The following is a 17,637-nucleotide window of genomic DNA, read 5'->3' on the forward strand; positions in this document are numbered from 1 at the left end:
TATGACAGGAGGAAACTCAACAGGGGAAGCCTCTTCATGGCATGGAGTTCAAAGAAGGGTCACCTCCTGGACACTGGGGAAAGCGGAACTCCCATGAATGCTGAAGGGGGATGCTGTGTCTCCTACGGGCCCCCCTGGAAGTGGCAGGCCCCCTCCCCTGAGCCAGCCCTTCCTCCTGGGGCCCACCCAGAGAGCCCCCTCCTGCTCTGCCCGGTGCCCTCACCTGGGAAGAGCTGCCGTGTGGGGGCGCTGATCTGGGCCTGCCTCGATATCCGGTAGGCCACATCTGGCCCCGATCCCGACCGCCTCTTGGGACAGAACCCGGTCGTCTTGCGCACCCCTTCCGGTTGGTTCTGCAGCTGCAACACTTTTAGGACGTCCACTGGATCTGCTGCGGGGAGGAGGGGAGGAAAAGACAAAGTAAGACACGGTGGGGGGGTGTAATGGGGGGGAAGACACACGAACTACACCGAGACCCCTGCCCCTGCCACCAGGTCCCAGATTTCCTCGGCTTCCCCCAACAGTCCTCCCTCTCCCTTGGACACAGCTGGCGTTTCTTTCCTTGCCTTGTCAAAAACTCCAGCCCTTCGAGGGTGCCCCCCTGCCCCCCTTCGCCCCCCCCTCTCCAGCCCTGCTCCTGCGCTTTGAAGAGCCCGCAGGTCCTAAGGAGGCGAAGCTCTTCTTTCTCCCCAGGCCAGGAAAAGCTTCGCCTGTGCGACATCTGCCTCTCAAGTCAGCGGCGGCAAAAGGGCCTTGGAGCAGAACCGAGGAGCAAAAGGGGGGCTCCCCGCGAAGGCATCACCGGTCCCCGGCAGGGTGGTGAAGCCAAGCCAGAGAGGAGGAGGAGGAGGAGGCGGGCGGCGGCTGAGGGTGGCAAAGGAAACCTGGGCCCAGCTTCATGCAAGGAAGCCCCCCCCCAAAGGCCCCCCGGGAAAGGAGAGCTCCCACACCCCGGGTGGGCATTTGACAGGCGGGAGAACTGAGGCCAGTGAAGGCCGAGCAGGTGGGGGGCTGGACCCACAAGCCCAGTTCCAGCCTGGATTTCCCCCCCCCTCCTGGCACCGGGAGGGGAGCGTTCCCTGGAAGGGGGTCCCTGCTCCCCCGGGGCGGAGAGGGGAGGGGGCCTTGCCTGCCCGTGTCGGCGGGTGGGGGGCCAAGCCCCAGCCCCACCAGATGAGAGGAGCCGATTGGGGGTCTCCCCTCGAGGTGGGCCCGTCAATCTCGGGATTCCAATCTCCTCTTCGGCGGGGGCTCTGGCGGCTGCCGTGAAAGGGCCCTTTGTTTAGCCACAGGCGGGGGGGGGGGGATCCAGGGCACACGCTTGCACACTCGAGCACACACACACACACACACACACACACACACGCGACAGGAAGGAAGGCGAGGAACGCCTGGCACAGACGTGGCACGCGCAAGCCATGCGCCCCTGCCCGGACGGGGCCCCGTGCAACCACACCAACACCCCCCCCCCACATGCAGGCTGCACCCCCCCACCTTCCCCCCATGAAGACAGGGGCCTTTTGTGCGCTTAGAACACCCCCCGCCGGCTGACACACGCCCCACCGCAACCGCCGCGCGCTGCAGTGCAACCGGGAGCCAGCCGGGGGGGAGATGCCAGGGGGCGGGGGGGGGCAGAGGCGCCCTGGGGGCTCCCGCCGCCTTGCACTGATTTATTTATCTTGCTGCGGGGGGGGGGCAGCAAATCGGTGGGGGGGGGGGCCGCTTCCTGTTGCTAGAACTGACGGCAGCCCACAGATGCTCACAAAGGAGCCGCTTGTGCTCCGGGGCAGAGCCCTGCCAGGCGAGCCGGGCAGCCCGGCGGAGACGAGCGTGGAAAAGCGCGTTCGGGTGCTGATGCGCACCGACCTCCTCCCCCCCACCGACCCCCCCCCAACCACGCACCCCCCCCCCAAGGCACCAACGCAAAGGCCCAGGAGCGGCACACAGGTCCGAAGGAGCGCACCCACCCGAGCCAGCCCAGGGCGGAGTAGTGGTCAGCCTGGAGGACCTGGGTTCGAATCCCCACTCTGCCCTGGCAGCTCAGCAGGGGGGTCCGGGGCCCGTCGCGCACTCGCCGCTTCACCGACCTCGCAGGGTGAGCCGGACCCGCATGTTCTGAAAACGAGCGCCGCCGCCGCCTCCTCCCGCCGAAGGGAAGAGATTTGCCAGGAAAGGCAGGTGTATCCCCCCCCCCGCCCCCCCCACAAGACCCAAAGAGTGACAGAACCCCCTGGGGGGTTACGGCTCCCCTGCTCAAAAGCCTCCCCCTGCTTTCAGGCAGCCCCCTCCCCGGATCTAAGCCAGCTGCTCTCCAGCAACGGGGGGGGGGGGCACCGGACAGAAATGCATGCCCAGAGGCACACTTCGACCCCGCCTGAGGGACTTGGGGGGGGGTACCCATCCAGACCTTCTGGGGCTGTCCCACCCCCCAGGAGGGCAGTTAAAGGACGGCAGAGCGTCTTGCTTCTCTCCCCCAGTTGGCGCACAAGAGACAACTCGGACCTCCCGAAGGGTCTCCCGGGACCCCCCCTCTGCGGAGCTACAAGGCACCATCATTTCTTCTATTCACTTCCTTCCTACCGCCCCCCTTGCAAGGAGCCCCGTGGGGCAGAGTGGTCAGCTGCAGTGCTGCAGTCCAACCGGAGTTCGAGCCCGACAGAAGTCGCCGCCTCGAGGGGGACTCAGCCCTCCATCCCGAAACGAGGACCCGCCTTGCTGCTGGGGGCAAAAGGAAGATGACTGGGGAGGGCACTGGCAAACCACCCCGTGAAACAAAGTCTGCCTCGGAAACGTCGGGATGCGACGTCACCCCAAGGGTCAGGAACGACCCGGTGCGTGCACAGGGCACCTTTACCTTGATACCCCCCTTCCCCCCCCCCAACCAGGTCAGATGCCCCGCAAGGGGGGAGGGATTGCCAGAGCAGCCCAGGCTATTTAGGAGGGGCCGTGGGGCTCCGTGGCAGAGCCTCTGCTTGGCAGGCAGAGGGTCTCCGGGTAAAGAGACCGGGCAAGGAGCAGGAGCCCCTGGAGAGCCGCTGCTGGCCTGAGCAGAGAGAGGCCTCCGTCAGCATCAGGCAGCTTTAGGCGTTCATGTCTCTCTCTGGGGGGAGTGAGACGGGAGGGGGCGGGGGGCACAAGCCGGGGGAAGGCATCCCGGGGTTGGACTAGATGACCCTGGGGATCCCTTCCAACCCTGTGCCTCCACGGTCAGGGCGGCTCTCCCTGGCGCGCGCTCTCCTGCCGCAGCGACGGCACCTCCGGGTGGGTGGGTGGGGGGCCCCCCGTCGGCCAGGCGAGGCTTCCTCCGACCCCATTGCTGCATCCCGGCAGAGGGGCCGCGCCTGGGATCCCCCCGCCTTGCATGGGGGTCAAGCCGGCCTGGGCGGCCCACCCTGCCAAGGTCTCCTGCCCCTGGACGCGGAGGCTCCACCGTTCCTTCTCCCGCCACTGCGTCCTGGGGGAAAGGGCGAGGAGAAGCCCGCCCGTCTCATTCTGCGCGGCCCCCACCCCAGCGCACCCCACCCCACCCCACCCCACCCCCGCCACGCTCGGGCGTCGCGACCAAAAAGGCGGATCAGAAAAGGACAGGGTCGCCAACTTCCCGGGGGTGGCTGGAGATCTCCCGCTAGCACCTCTGATCTCTGTCGCCCAGAGAAAATGTTCACCTGCAGAAAAGGGGCCACTTTGGGAGAGGAGGAAGGTGGACTCGAGGGCATCAGACCCCCAATGAAGCCCCTCCCCTCCCCAAACCCCGCCCTCCTCAGGCTCCCCCCCCCCAATTCTCCAGGTATTTCACAACCTGCAGCTGGCAACCCAAGGAAAGAAGCCAGTTGGTCAACAAGGAAACAGATAGTGAAAGGAGGGGGGACCTCCCCCCTTACCTTGGCCTGAGCAAAAACAGCCAGGCCTTGCCTGCCACCCTCCTGCCACGGGGTGGGGGGTGGGGTTCCAGCCTTAGGCGCCCTTATCCTCTACTCTCATTCAACCCCCTCCTTGCCCCCCTCAGCCTTCAGTGGCAATAGTGCCCCCTACAGGACAGACAGAAGACCACACCACACCAGAAGTTAAAGCGTGGAACTCCCTGCCCCAGGACATGGTGGTGGCCGCCAACTGGGAAGGCTCTAAGAGGGGAGTGGACATGTTCATGGAGGAGAGGGCTATTCACGGCTACTAGTCTAAAATGGATACTAGTCATGATGCAGACCTATCCTCTCCGGGATCAGAGGAGCATGCCTGTTATATTAGGTGCTGGGGAACATAGGCAGGATGTAAGGTGGGGAAGTCCATCTCAGGTGAGCAGAGCAGCCATGTTAGGCTGTTGTGGGACCACAAAATCGAGTCTAGGAGCGCCTGAGTAAAGACCAGCCACGTTTCCCCGGGTAGAAGCTGCTGGTCGGATATAAACAAGGATGGAGACCCAGCGGGCTTTCTGTCCAGGTCAGAAGGTCTGTGTGTGTGATGCCAGTTGGCATCAGGATGCGGAGAGGGACCGTGCCAAAAGGAATCTGTTTGGTTAAGGCAGGGAAAGACGCAAAGAGGTGGGAGATGCAGAAAATGAGCGTGTGTCATCAGATGAGAATCCCGTGTCCCAAACTTGTTGATGAATTCTAGTTCAGCTGTTTTGTCGGGCTGGAAGATGTTGTCAGACTTGAGTTTTGTTCAAGTGAATTTGGTTTCCTCCCCAAGCTCCTGAGCTGCCCTGAACTTCAACCGCTGGCAGACCTTTGGACCTGGGACATCCCAGGCCCAGCAAAACCCTTTGCTGCCCCCCAACCCAGGCATTATTTGTGGCTCAGCACCACCACCCCCCGCCCAGCCTCCTCCCCGTGAACCCTGGTGTTCTACCCCCCCTTTCCTCCTCGCCTGCCACCTCCAACAACTGTTCCCAATTGCGCCGGCTGGAATTTGAAGCCGGAAAATTGCTTTTTCCAGGCGCAGAAGTGGAAATGCAGATGCCCGACCTGCTGCCAGGCAGGGTGTCAAGTCTAGGGGGGGCGGGGGGCGGCTCTGTCTCCATCTCTGGGGCCCTGGGCAGCCCTGGGGCAGCACTAGGCCCAGGCCCAGCAGGGGTTGCTGCTTCTGCCCCGGGGGGGGGGGAGTCTGCCCCAGCAATTCCCAGCCAGAGGCCAATGTGCTTCTCTCGCCACTGCCAGGCCTGCTGGAGTTGAGGCGGCCAAGAACACACACACACACCCCACTGTTGGGAAGATCAAACCCGAAGCCTGGACCAAAACAGCGGCTGCCAAAGATGAGTTTAGCAGACGGAGCCTCACGGCAGCCACCCAGAAACACCCCACACTCCCGGCAGCAGTGGATACGCCTTGGCCCCTCACCTGCCCTGCGTGACACCCCTGGCTTAGGGTGGCACAGGGGCAGGGCATCGCCAGTGGTCAGATCAAGGGGGTGAGCTCCAAAGGGGTGTGGGGTGTGGGGAAGGTTTCCAGCTGCCAGCAGGCCTGGATTGGGGGGGAACGAAAGCCCCCCCTCAATTTTGTCAGGTGATGGGATTTAACTCCAGGCCAGGAGACACTTCAACTGCCCACTTCCTCTCCTAAAGGGCCAGGACATTTTCCTCCTGGGCAGCTGGCAACCCTAGAGGGAGGGGGGCAGAACAGAAAGAAAAAAGGGGATTAATACTAATTCTGGGAAGCCGCGTTTCCAGACCCCACCAGAATTGAATCCGTGATATTATTAGAGAACTTGGCCTCCTGCCTGCCGCTCTGGCGAGGCCTGGTGGTCTGTGCAGGAAAAGGGGGCTCCCGAAGCAGGGGGGCAGGATTTGGAGGTCACGTGGCTGTGGGGGGAGATGCTAAAGGTGCCCCCCCCGCCCACATGTCCAAAGGTGGGAAGCCTGTGAAAGGTATCGGAGGGAGGAAGAAGGAACCAATAAGTGGCCACAGTCTGCTAGCCCGGCGGGGGGGGGGGGCATCCAGACCCCTGAGCCCACCCACCCACACACTGATCTTCATCTTTGCCTGAGCTCTTCCACACCAGAGAGGGAGCCATGGCCACTTGGGCACAGCTAGAGATCTTGAAAGGCAGCCCTGGAAAGGAGGCCGTTGCCTCTCTCCTCCTCTAAGCGGGGGCCCTGGAACATCCCCCCCCCCCGGCCTTTGGAGCTTGTACACTAGGAATATGGCTGGCGCTTGGTAGTTCTGGATCCCCCTGACTACCAGACGGAGGTTGCGGGTAGCCACACACACACACACACACACAAAACCCCACAAAAGCCCCAACATCTTTTCTGGACCAGCCACAAGATCTCCACCCAGGGCATCCGCTCTCACGGCCCACTCAGGATACGGAGCGCAGGCCTTCAGATCAGAATCCGAAACAGCCTTCCTTATCTCACTACCCCCCCCTTTTTAAAATTCACTATTTCTGCGGTTTCCAGCCTTTTCGGGATGGAGACCCACAAGTCCAAATTTACTCAGTGGAACAGGCTTCATTGGGAGGTGGTGAGCTCTGCTTCCCTGGAGGTTTTTAAGCACAGGCTAGATGGCCATCTGTCAGCAATGCTGATTCTATGACCGTAGGCAGATCATGACAGGGAGGACCATCTTGGCCATCCTCTGGGCATGGAGTAGGGGTCACTGGGGGTGTGGACTAGATGCAGGGGGTTAGACTAGAGGACCCTGGTGTTCCCTTCCAACTCTATGATTCTATTCTATGAATGGCTCCAGGTTTTCTTTGCCCGAGGCAAACGATGACCTTGGCACCCATCTTGATCATGGAATCATAGAACTATAGAGTTGGAAGGGACCATCTGCACTCTATTTTCTACCCTGGCTAGCCAGGTGTTTTGGAAAAACCCACAAACATGGTGCAAATGGTACAGCTGCTACCAGTGTGAAACCCCGAACAAGTGGTATTCTGACATGCACCATCCCGCCCGTGTTCCACAGCACCCAATACACTCGTCCTGCTCCTCTGATCCTGGAGAGAACAAGTGTGCGTTGTGACTAGTATCCATTTTGACTAGTAGCCATGGACACCCCTCTCCCCCATGTACATGTCCAATCCCCTCTTAAAGCCTTCCAAGTTGGCAGCCATCACCACATCCTGGGGCAGGGAGTTCCACATTTTAACTATGCGTTGCGTTTTATCTGCTTTGAATCTCTCCCCCTCCAGCTTCAGCAGATGAGCCCACATTCTTGCATTATGAGAGAGGGAGAAAAGCTTCTCCCTGTCCGCTCTCTCCACACCGTGCATAAATTTACAGACCTCTATCATGGTTCCCGATGACTTGAAAATCGGAAAACAAACCGTTCCCCACTCTGTGGTGGAATGGTCGCTGGGTGACCTTGGGCCAGTCACACACTCTCCGCCTGACCTACCTCACAGGGCTGTTGTGAGGATAAAAGAGAGGAGAGATGTACGCCACTGTGGGTCCTCACCAGGAGGGGGAGCGGTATAAAGGGAGTAGATAAAGAAATAAATTCTGAAATCTAACCATCAAAACTCAAGCTGTGGTTTTGCTAGCTCAGGAAAAGGCAGCCAAAGGAGGTCATGAAGGAGTCTGACTTGTAAAACCATGAACAGTTTGGGAGATCCAATGTGGTGTCAGTCTAGGGTCTGGGAGACCCAGGTTCGAATCCCCACTTGTGCCATGGAAGTTTGCTGGGTGACCTTGGGCCAGTCACACTCTCTTGGCCTTTCCCACCTCACAGGGTTGTTGTGAGGATAAAAATGGAGGAGAGAGGAAAGATGTAAGCTGCTTTGAGTCCCTTTGGGGAGAAAGGCAAAGTATAAATGAAGTAAATATGTAAATAAATAAACAGCATGAGGAATATGAAATAGCTCCTTGCAAAATCGCCCCGTGGAACTCCTTGGCACAAGGTAATGATAAGCGGAGTGGCCAGCTAGGTTTCTGTCCGGAGTGGAAATTCCTGGAGCCCTGCAGGTGTCTGTCAGCTGCAGTCGCCTAGAAGGATGCCTCCATGTCTAGAGGCAGACTACCTCATTGTGGCGGGCAGGAAGGGTTGCCTCCGCCATTCTCAAGAGCTTCCCAGTAGAACCTGGCTACTGGCCAGAGGTAATTCTGGCCTGAGGAGACCACTGGTCTGACTCTGGTGGTCATCCATTCTTAAAGCTTATGAACAAAAGAGCTCACCAGCTTAGGAGTCTCACAGAGCTCTTGGTCAGACCCGAAAGGGCCCTTCTGTTGCACAGCAGCTGCCAAACCTTGGTGCAAAGGTTTTTGGAGCGCTGGGTGTAGTTTCCTCTGGATGCTGCTCCTGACCTGGGATGACCTGGGTGCGAGTCTTGCCTTAGGCAGGGTCTGTGGCTCTGCATCCATTGGGAAAACCCTCTCCGGCCTTCCTGATAAGGAGCCCTGTGTTGCCCCACAAGGTTGTCCTGCATCCCCAGACAGATGCACAGAAGAGGCCCTTTGAGCGGGAGCGCCGCTGAGAAGGTATTTTTATCCTTGGAAGGGCTATTTTAAGCATTCTTTTCTGGTTGCGGCATGCCAGGCGGCTTCAGGGAGACCGGCCAAACTCAGATGTGCCTCAAGAGCTCCCAAAACACGGCCTCTACTCCCCCCTCCAACGGCCCTCTGGGAAAGGATGCCTTTTTGTCCTGCTGGACTCTGGGACCCTTAGCAGTTTCATGGCAAGCTGATGTTCAAAGGGTGAAGCTTTCCTCATCTGTCTGCCATGGTGGTGGCATGTAGACACCCCTCCACACATGCACAGAGGGCTAGTACAAGAGTGAACGACTGGCCAAAGGACACCCAGTTAGCTTCATGGCAGAGATTTGAACCCATGTCCAGCCACAGCACCTTATTGGGAGAGTGGGTGGGGTGGGGTGTTTCTCCACTATCAAGAGATTTCCCTCCCACATCCACTTAGAGAATATGGATTAAACACTTTTAAAAGGCCTAACCTACACAAACAGTTTAACACTAGAGTTCTCTAGGATTTCTTTATTAATCTTGTCGGCACCTTACACACACACACACACACACACACACACACACACACACACATCTACCTTTAAATCTGATAATACAAACTAGTAAGGGGATGAGTTCGGTTCTTTGAACTATAACCAGCAATCCACCCTAAAAACCTTCAGAGACTTTTTTCTTTCATTGAGAAAAGAAAATGTCCTCTTTATTATGTAACAATGAACCCTACAATTACTGTGAAAATGAACGCTAAAATCCCAGGCCAGGCTGGCCAGGGACCCAGGAGGGGTTTTTGGTTTTGTGCCATCTTCTGGGCATAGAGTTGGGGGTCACTGGGGGTGTGGGAGAGGAGGGAAGATAGTTGTGGGTTTCCTGCATTGTGCAGGGGGTTGGGCTAGATGACCTTGGTGGTCCCTTCCATGATCCTATGGTGCTAATGATCAAAGTTCCTAACATTGCCTAATCATGTTTAGGAATTATCAAAAAGCCCAAGTTAAACACCTAGAAATCTCACCTAGCCTTCTTCGGAGACTTCCATCCAGAGAAATCTAATTTGCTTGTCACAGGAGTGCATAATTACAGAAAAATATCAATCTTATCTTTTGGTTCTTATCTAGTTTTGATTGATAAGAATTTAATTGATAAGAATCAATTATTATCTAGATAAGCAAGCGGTTCTTAACTAAATATAAGATAATCAGCGCAAGTGCAAGTAAGCCAACCTGCAGGCGCCTCTGAGTGACACCTGATAGAGCAAGACAAGGAGGCCAAGCTGAATTCGAATTAAAAGACAGAATTAGTCTAACGTTTCGGCGACTGCTTTGATTAGCTGCCCACGATGAAAGCCGCTTTGAGCAACCCCCAGCTCCCTGAGAGCTTCAGCCCACCTCGGAGGGGTTGGGGTTTGGCCAGCCCAGGCAAGAATCCCACCAGTAGGGCTTGCTTCTGGGGATGGAATTGGGGCAAGGGGGTGGGGCTAGTCCTAAAACCCTGGCTTGTCCTAAAACCTGTCAGAGGGGAGAATGTTATTTCTGGCATCCCTTTAAAAGCTGCCTGATGGGCAGAAATCCAACAAATGAAGCTTCCCCACCACCACCTCCTAGCTTACTCTGGTGGCCGTAGCTTCCTTCCTTCATACTCCAGTCGCTGTCTATCATTTTCTAATTGGGTGCCTGTATCTTTAACAGTCATCTGGAAGGCAAGAATCCAACAGGTGCTGCTTTCCCTCGGCACAGAGATGTGGCAGAGCTGCTCAGTTTTAGCCCACTGGGCAGCCTTTAAAGGTACATGGGCTCCGATGGGGGGGGGAGCAACATCCAGACCTACGCTCCCACCCCCAAGTTTGCGATTCATCCCTAAGCCTCTCCAATTTGCATCCAGTACACAGAGGTAGACTGCCTCACCTTATGGAAGCACACCTATGGCTGCCAGGTCTGCTAGACCATGCACGTATGCCACCTCTTCTGAAAGCCTTTTATGCCCGCCATCATTGCCGCATGTATGATAATAATATCATGAGGCAGTGAGTCCCACAGGCGGTTTAGACCCTCATCGGCAAAGAGCCCCCCCCCCAGGCGTCTCTACGGGATCTGCCCGGTTTCCCTGGTTCCCTGCGGCTCCCCTTCCTGGCTTGCCCCCCCCCCACACACACACACATACACCCAGGGCCTTCTGGGAAGGAAGGGCCCACTGCACCCCACTGGGAAACCCCTGGAAACAGCGGCGGCGGCGGGGGGGCATCCGGCGTTCCCAGCCTCCCCCCCAAAAAAATGCCCCCCTCCCGGGCGCTCCGAGGCGCGCCCACCGCGGGCCAGCCGGCTGCTTGCACCTCCCCCCCCCCCCCGCCCGGCGCTCCCGTGCCTTCGGCAAGGCAGCGGTCCAACGGGGGCTGCGTCCCCCGACGGCGGCCGCTTCGCTCCGGGGCCAAGCTGCACCGGTCGGGCCCCCGCCTGCCGGCTGGCTCTGCCCCTTTCCTGATGCCTCGACTGGAGGGAGGGGAGTGGAGGCGGGCGGGCTGCCCGGGAGGGGTCCGGCGGCGCTGCCAAGGAGGCGCTGCGGGGCCGCCGCCCAAAGGCAAACACCCACCCCGCCCGGGCGGGCAGCGCCGCCGCCCACCACTCGCCCCCCCCCCCCGCACAAAGGCCGCCCTGTCTGCGCCGCGCCGCGGGGGGGGGGAACGGGCCCGCCCCACCGACGGCTCCGCCGAGGAAACCGCGGGCAGAAAAAAAGACACCCCCCGGGGCCCTCGAGCGCAGCTCCAGGCGCCCGGGATCTGCACCCGGGACCCCCCCCCCCCCAAGGAGTCCTCCGCAGAGCGTGGCAACGCCCCCCCCCGCCTTGGCAGCACGAGGGGCCCCGGTGTTGAGTGCCCCCGAAGCTCGTCCAGCTCACCCAGTGCAGAGCCCCCCAATTCCCCCCAAGAGACCGCCCCACACAAGCACCAAGCACCCCCCTCGCTCGCCCCCCTGCCTGCCATGCCCGGCCCTCCTTTGGAGTCGCCTTCCAAGCACTCGCTGCAGAGGAAGGATCGGGTCCCCACACGCACCTCCATCACCCCAAGGCCCCCCATCTGCCCCCCCGCTCGGGGTCTGCCCCAGACACCTCACCACGTGGCGCCGCCCTGCCCCCTGCCGGACACCGGGCGGCCTGCAGGACGGGGGGGGGCAGAGCGGAGGTGAGTGACAGCCGCGGCGGAGTGTGCCCCCCCCTCCAGAGACACGGCACCCCCCGCCCGCTGGCAAGTCTCGCAGCGCCCCCTAAATCTCGGGACAGATCCCCTCGGGGCACCCCAAGAGATCGTTCAGTCGCCCCCCAACTGGGACCCTCTCCTCCTGCCTCCTCTTCCCTCGTCCCCCCCCCCACGCAAAGGCTCCCGGCGCCAGCCACCCCGAAGGCGCGGCGGCCGCTTACCTGCTCGGGCGCCCAGGCAGGCGAGCAGCACGACGAGCAGGCCGGCCGGCCCCATGGCGCGGCGGGGGTGGGTGGGTGGGTGGGGGTGCGTGGGGCGGCTGGGGGTCAGCAGCGGCGTCCCAAGCCCATGGAGCGCCCAGCCCGGCCGCGCTGCCTGCCTGCCTGCCGCTGCCGTCTGGTGGGGCGGGCGGGGCTGCCCTTGGCTCGGGGGGCGGCCGCTCGCCCCCTCCGGCCCCGCCGCCGCCGCCGCCGCCCCGCCGGCCCCTGCCTGCCCCCTCCGGCCCGGCCCGCCTCGACGGCCCCCGCCACGCCCAGCCGCAGAGGGGTGCTGGGAGGGCGCGGCCCTCCTGCCCCTCGGGGGCCGGCGAGCCCCGCCGCGGGAGGGGGGTCTCCTGCTGCTCTCCGGCCGCACGACCCCCCCCCTCCGGTTTGGATTGCAGCCCCAGCTCCGCTGTAATAAATGCAGAGAGGGTCGGCATGGGACCCCCCACCCCCACCCGGGTTGCTCTACAGCTTGAAGCTGCTTATTCCTTCCCTCTTCTTGACACCCTTCCCCCCCCCCACCCCGACGCTTGTAGGGGAATACCGGGAAAGGGACCCAGCGACACCCCCCCCCCTCAGGTGAGAGCAGTGGGGTTGTGGGAATGGTGCCAACCCGGCGGAGCACCAAGAGGGCGTCTCCCCCCCCCCCTTCCAGGGGCATCTGGAGTGCGCGATGGGAGGATTCCTGCCCTGTGCAGCGGGGGGTTGGACTAGATGACCCTGGTGGTCCCTTCCAGCTCTAGGATTCTAGCACCTGGAGTTACCCCACTGACAAGGGTATACCAAGGAGGTCCTGAAGCCCCCCCCCTCCAGTGGGAAAGGGAGGGAAATGTCTCTCTCCTCCCCCCGCATGATTCTCTCACCCTCTCTCCAGTCTCCGCCCTCACCTGGATGGCCCCGGCAACCCCCCGGAAACGAAGCAGGGGGGCCCTGGACAGGACTTGGATGGGAGCCCCCCCCCCGGCCAAGAAACCCCAGGGCAGCTCCGCCGAGGCAGGCCGAGGCAGCCCCCCCCCCGCTCCTTTCTTGCCTGAAAACCCCATCATTGGGGGCCGCCATGAGTTAGCCGTGACTTGAGGGCCCTTGGCACGTCCGCCCCCCCCTCTTAGTGGTCTCATTTCTGCGCTGAGAAGCCCCCCGACCCTGCCAAGGCCTTCCCTCCTGGGGGAGGGGCTCCGACCCCCGGTGCCCCCCCGGCCTTCCCTCTTCTGCGCTTCCTCCGACCCTGCCCCGCGGCTTCGGAGAGCCGTCGGGGCCCAGAAGGGCGCGCGCGATGCCACCCCAGGCCGCGACCCACAGCCGCCCGACGGACGGCGGCCCCCAGACCCACTCTCTCGGCAGGGGGAGACGCCCCGCAGACGCCCCACGCCGCCCCCCAAAGGGAGCCTGCGAACCTCGGAGCCCGACAGGACCCTTTATCGGGCCAGATTTGGGGGGGGGGAGCGGGTTCTCGGACCCGGTCCTGCCAGCATTTGGGGGGGGGGCGGTGCCGGCTGCCCCCTTGGAATCGCCCCTGGTGTTAGGCTAGGGCGGGGGGCGCCAGGCCCGAAGACTCAACCCCCCCCTTTCCCCACCACCCCTAGGTGGGAATTGGGCCGCGTCCCCCAGGCTGTGGGGGAAGGAACTCTGCACACGCACCGAGGAGTTCTGCTCATTTCTGAATGAACCCGCCCCGGAAGCCCACCTGGGCTCGGAGCATCTTCTTCGGACCCGGGAACCCCCTTTGCCTTGCCCCAGGACAGAGGGGAGACCGGGGGGGGGCGGCCCAGGCTTTCAGCCCCCCCCCCAAGCGCCTTGCGCAGAGGAAGGGCCACCTAGGGGGGCGCGGGGCGGGGCGGGTCCCCCGCCCCGCGGAAATCAGCCCCCGCCGGCCTGCGTTGTCCGTCCCGTGTGAATCGGCCGTCCCGGGAACTCTCTGGCTTGAGGGGGGCTTGTCAGGACCTGCCGGGGGGGGGGCTGGCTCCCGCTACTCTCTGCCCATGCCCCGAGGGGGCTCCTCCGCCCGGTTTTCTGCAAATCCCCTCGGCCAGCCATTTCCCAGCAGATGCCGGCAGGCGGGGCAAGGCGCCTCCCGGTGGGGCGCCGCATTCGTTCCTGGCCCCACAGACTAGCCCGGGGGGGGGGCGGCCCGGGACCCGCCCCCTCCCTGGATGGAGGAAACCCCCCCCCGCCAGAAAGCGGCAGTCCGGGACCACCCACGCCCGGCCGTGGAGGGTCGTGGGGAGAGCGCGAGACCAGGCCAGCCGCTCCCTCTCGGCCCGGCCTACCTCGCCGGGCTGTTGTGCAAACGGAGCGCTTGGCACGCCCGCCTCCCCACCGGGAGACGCGTTGGATTGCGCGGCGGGGGGGGGGCAGAGATCTTGGGGTCGTGGATGGGGGCGGACAAGGCCGGCCCTTCTGGTGGGGAGCAGCTTCGGCCCCGCCCGGCCTAATTGCCGGCTGCCGCCCGGCTCCGGCCAAGGCCTCCATTAGCCCTCCGCAGGCCGGCCGGCGGTTGCGGCCCACGCCCTGCTGCAGCTGCCCGTCGGGGGGGGGGCTTTTGGCGAGCCCTACGGCAGCCCTTCCGGGGGGGGGGCGCTGCTCGGCTCGCGGCTGCAGTGCGGCAGGTGCAGCTCCGCCTACCCCGGGGGCCGAGGGCGCCTGGCCCCGGCAGGTGGGAACCCTGGGTCTGGGAGGAGGGGGGGGGTCTCGAGCGGGCCAGGTGGCTCATCCCCCCCCCCCAGTGTCCCGAACATCTTTCTCAAAGAGCCCCCCCCCCCGCAGGCAAGCCCGCGACCTCTAAGGCCCCCCTTCCCTGCACGCCCGGGAACATCTGGGGCGGGGGGAGCCCGGCTGTGGAGCTGGCCGAAGGAAAGAAGCCCCCCCGGTGCCCCCCCCCGCCGCACCCGCTGTGATCTGAGGTCAGGCAGCCGGGCAAACCGGGCGTGGGGAGGAGCGCTTTGGCTCCCGAGGCAGACAACCCCAGGAGCTCAAAGCCCCCCCCCCCCCCGAGCAGCCGCCCAGCAGGACGGGATTCGAACCCGGGTCTCCCAGGCCCTCCCCTGACGCTCCCCTGCGCCGCCTCCCTTAAAGACACGCTGCATCTCTCCGGCAGCGCTCCTGCGAGGAGCGGGGGGGGGATGGAGGCGGGGGGGGATGGAGGCGGGGAGGGGTCCCGAGCCCCGAGCCCCGCCACTCTCTTCCACGCCCGTTTGTGGCCCGCGAGGGGGGGGAGGAGCTCAGCGCTCTCGGCCCGCAAAGGGAGCCTCCGTGTTCAGAGGCAGTCTACCTACAAATGCCCCCCGCGAGTGCTGCCGAGGCGCCCTGCTTGGGGGCTTCCCGGGGGGGGGTGGCTCTCCTGGGCCCCAAGCGGGCAGTCGAGCGCCGAGCCCGCTTGCGGGGGCGCTCTGCCCATGGGCAGAGGCACCAGAGCGGATCGCTGCGCCTTCGGCCTCGGGCTGGCCACAGGGGGGGGCAAGGAGGGCGCCGGCCCGGCAGGCCGGCAGGGTCTGCGGGGCAGGCCGGGCCCGCCAGGTGAGGGGGCAGGACAAGGCCCCATTGACGGGGGGGAACAAGCCCCCCTTTGTGCGCGCCTGCCGGCCGCCCCCCCTCCCCCCCTCTACGCAAACACCGGCCGGCCAGGGAGGGACTGAGCCCCATTCATGGCCGGCGGGGGGCCGCTGCGGGGCAGGAGCCGCCTTCGGGGGTTAGCCCAGGGCACGGGGAGGGGGGGGGCAGCCTTGCAGGAAGCCACTTTTGGGGGGCGGGCGGTCGGCGGCCTCGCCCCATGCCAACCTTTCCTATGGGGAAATTGTGCACCCCTGCGAGCCGGGGACGGGGGGGGGGTCAGTCTTGCGCGCATCCTTCGCCCGCTCAGGGGGCCGCAAAGGCAACGCCGGCGATAAACAAGGATTTCGGGGGGAGGGCTGCAGAAGCTCCGCCTTGGGGCCAAGCTTTTTGCACATGCTCAGAGGCACCGTTTGCTGGGGCGGGAGGAGTGTCGGAACTGCCTGGCCTGCTACGGGCGGGGCGGCCAACCCGGAAAACGGCCCCCTCCCCCCCCCCTCGGAGACGCGCTGGGGAGAAGCGGGCTGGAAGGAACCCGCATCGGACACCCCCCCCCAGAAAAAAGGTGGGGGGGCGAAGACCCCTCCCCAGCCGTGAGACAACGCCGCCCTCTACTGGCACAGACGGGAAGCGCACAAGCCAGTTCGCAGCCGCCGGACTTCCCAGAGTCAGGAATAGGTGGTTGGTGGGGCTGGAAAGACCCAGACCCCCCCCCTCCCCATGGGCTTGGTTATTACTTCTGCTGCAGTGAGTGGCAACCAACAGGCCTCAGTGGGGCAGGCTAAGCAGCCCCCTAACCTCCTACACTTCATGTGCCTTCTTTGTCCCCCAGGTCCACACAGGAGATCCTATTCCAAGACACCATAAGTTGCGGGCCTCCTTCCCGAGTGGAATTCACCTGGGGAAAAGACCCCGCCAGGAAACCCGCCCCAACCAGAGGCGAGAAGGGGGCCTCCCCCCAGGCCATCCCATTTCTGGGCCAGAGGCTGGGGTTCTAGTCCCAGGGCATCGGGTACTTGTTGGACTTTTAACCCCACTGTCTCCCCCTCCCTGTGGGTCTCCTTTCTCTCACGGCAGAGGCCTTTCTCGCATACCTGCAGCTCTACCTTCCCCTGGACCTTTTCTTCTCCCGTTTCAACACACACACACACCCCACACATACACACACTGTCCTTGAGGAAATCTGAATTAGTTTTCACCCTCCTTGCCCCCTTGACCGGTCAGGGAAGCTGGATCACTCTTCGTCTCTGGTTTTCATCCTGCATCTTCCTAACGCCTCCCTCTCTGCCCCACCCCGCTTCTGTTCTTTGCAGCTTTCGACACTCATCTTAAACCAAGGTTAACCTCCCCCCCACCCCGCAGGAAAGAAGGGAGGAAGCCCTGGGTTCAGGAAAGCATCTCCTGGAAGGAATCTGGTTTAAGCCTTCAAGGTGCTGCCACAAAAAGCACCTTCTGCACACAGAAAAGCAGCGTCTTGGAAGACCCAACCGGCACTCTGTCCATGCTCAAGAGTCATTCCGTCCTAGAGTGGAACCTAGCCAAGCCCTGCCCGGGGAACAGTGGCGGAGGGGGGGCACAGTGTCCCTAAATGGAAGGAGCACATTATTTTGATTGGCATGAAAATGTTTACAAAAAAACCCTCCACCAAAGTCTGTTATGTGGCCGTGGAATCTGCCCCCCCTACCCCATAGCGTAAGACACCCCCAGAGAAAGCAGACACTACAAGGGGGCAGGAAGGGGGGGCCTCTGGAAAGAGCAGCTTTTATTAAAACACATAATCCAAAAGCGATGATGGGCGGGGGAGGTTAACAGAAATCGAATTAACGGAGGGGGGGGGGAGAGAAGCCGTGAATGCGGATGGGCATGCCAAAGAGAGGCGAGTGGGGCAAGAGACCAGCATGTAGGGGGACCCCCCGGGGGCCTGCTATCTCCCCCCCTTTTCAACCCCTTCCCTGCCTCCATCCACAGATAGGCGCCTGGAGCAGGGATGGGGGGGGGGTTCTGTCCCGTTCAGCACTGGCCCCCTCCCACTCCCCAACGGGAAGGGGGGGACATTGGCCTTCCACCTTGCGCTCCCAAAGGACTACAATGAATAAGCCCCCTATGTGCCCCCCCCAGGTGCCCAGAGTCTGACCCAACCCCTCCTCTTTGGGCCTGGAGCCCTCTTGCACCTGGCTCATGAAAGAGACTCAAAATCCCCCCCCCCACCTGCTTGCATAGTCGAGGGA

The 17,637-nt window shown here is 62.6% G+C and overlaps 1 protein-coding gene across 1 annotated transcript in view; it reads right to left on the minus strand.

Moving 5' to 3' along the window:
- The window catches only part of COL11A2 (collagen type XI alpha 2 chain), an 80,070-nt gene extending 74,064 nt beyond the window's left edge, over nucleotides 1-6,006 (minus strand). Inside the window, exons 1-4 of the mRNA XM_056866884.1 lie at nucleotides 5,952-6,006; nucleotides 3,627-3,665; nucleotides 224-388; nucleotides 64-66 (exon numbers count right to left, since the gene is read on the minus strand). Coding sequence (XP_056722862.1) covers nucleotides 64-66; nucleotides 224-388; nucleotides 3,627-3,665; nucleotides 5,952-6,006 — 262 coding nt within the window. The remainder of the gene's footprint in view (nucleotides 1-63; nucleotides 67-223; nucleotides 389-3,626; nucleotides 3,666-5,951) is intronic.
- Between the last annotated feature and the right edge of the window lie 11,631 nt (nucleotides 6,007-17,637).

This window comes from Euleptes europaea, chromosome 1, assembly GCF_029931775.1.
Source record: "Euleptes europaea isolate rEulEur1 chromosome 1, rEulEur1.hap1, whole genome shotgun sequence".
Taxonomy (NCBI): domain Eukaryota; kingdom Metazoa; phylum Chordata; class Lepidosauria; order Squamata; family Sphaerodactylidae; genus Euleptes; species Euleptes europaea.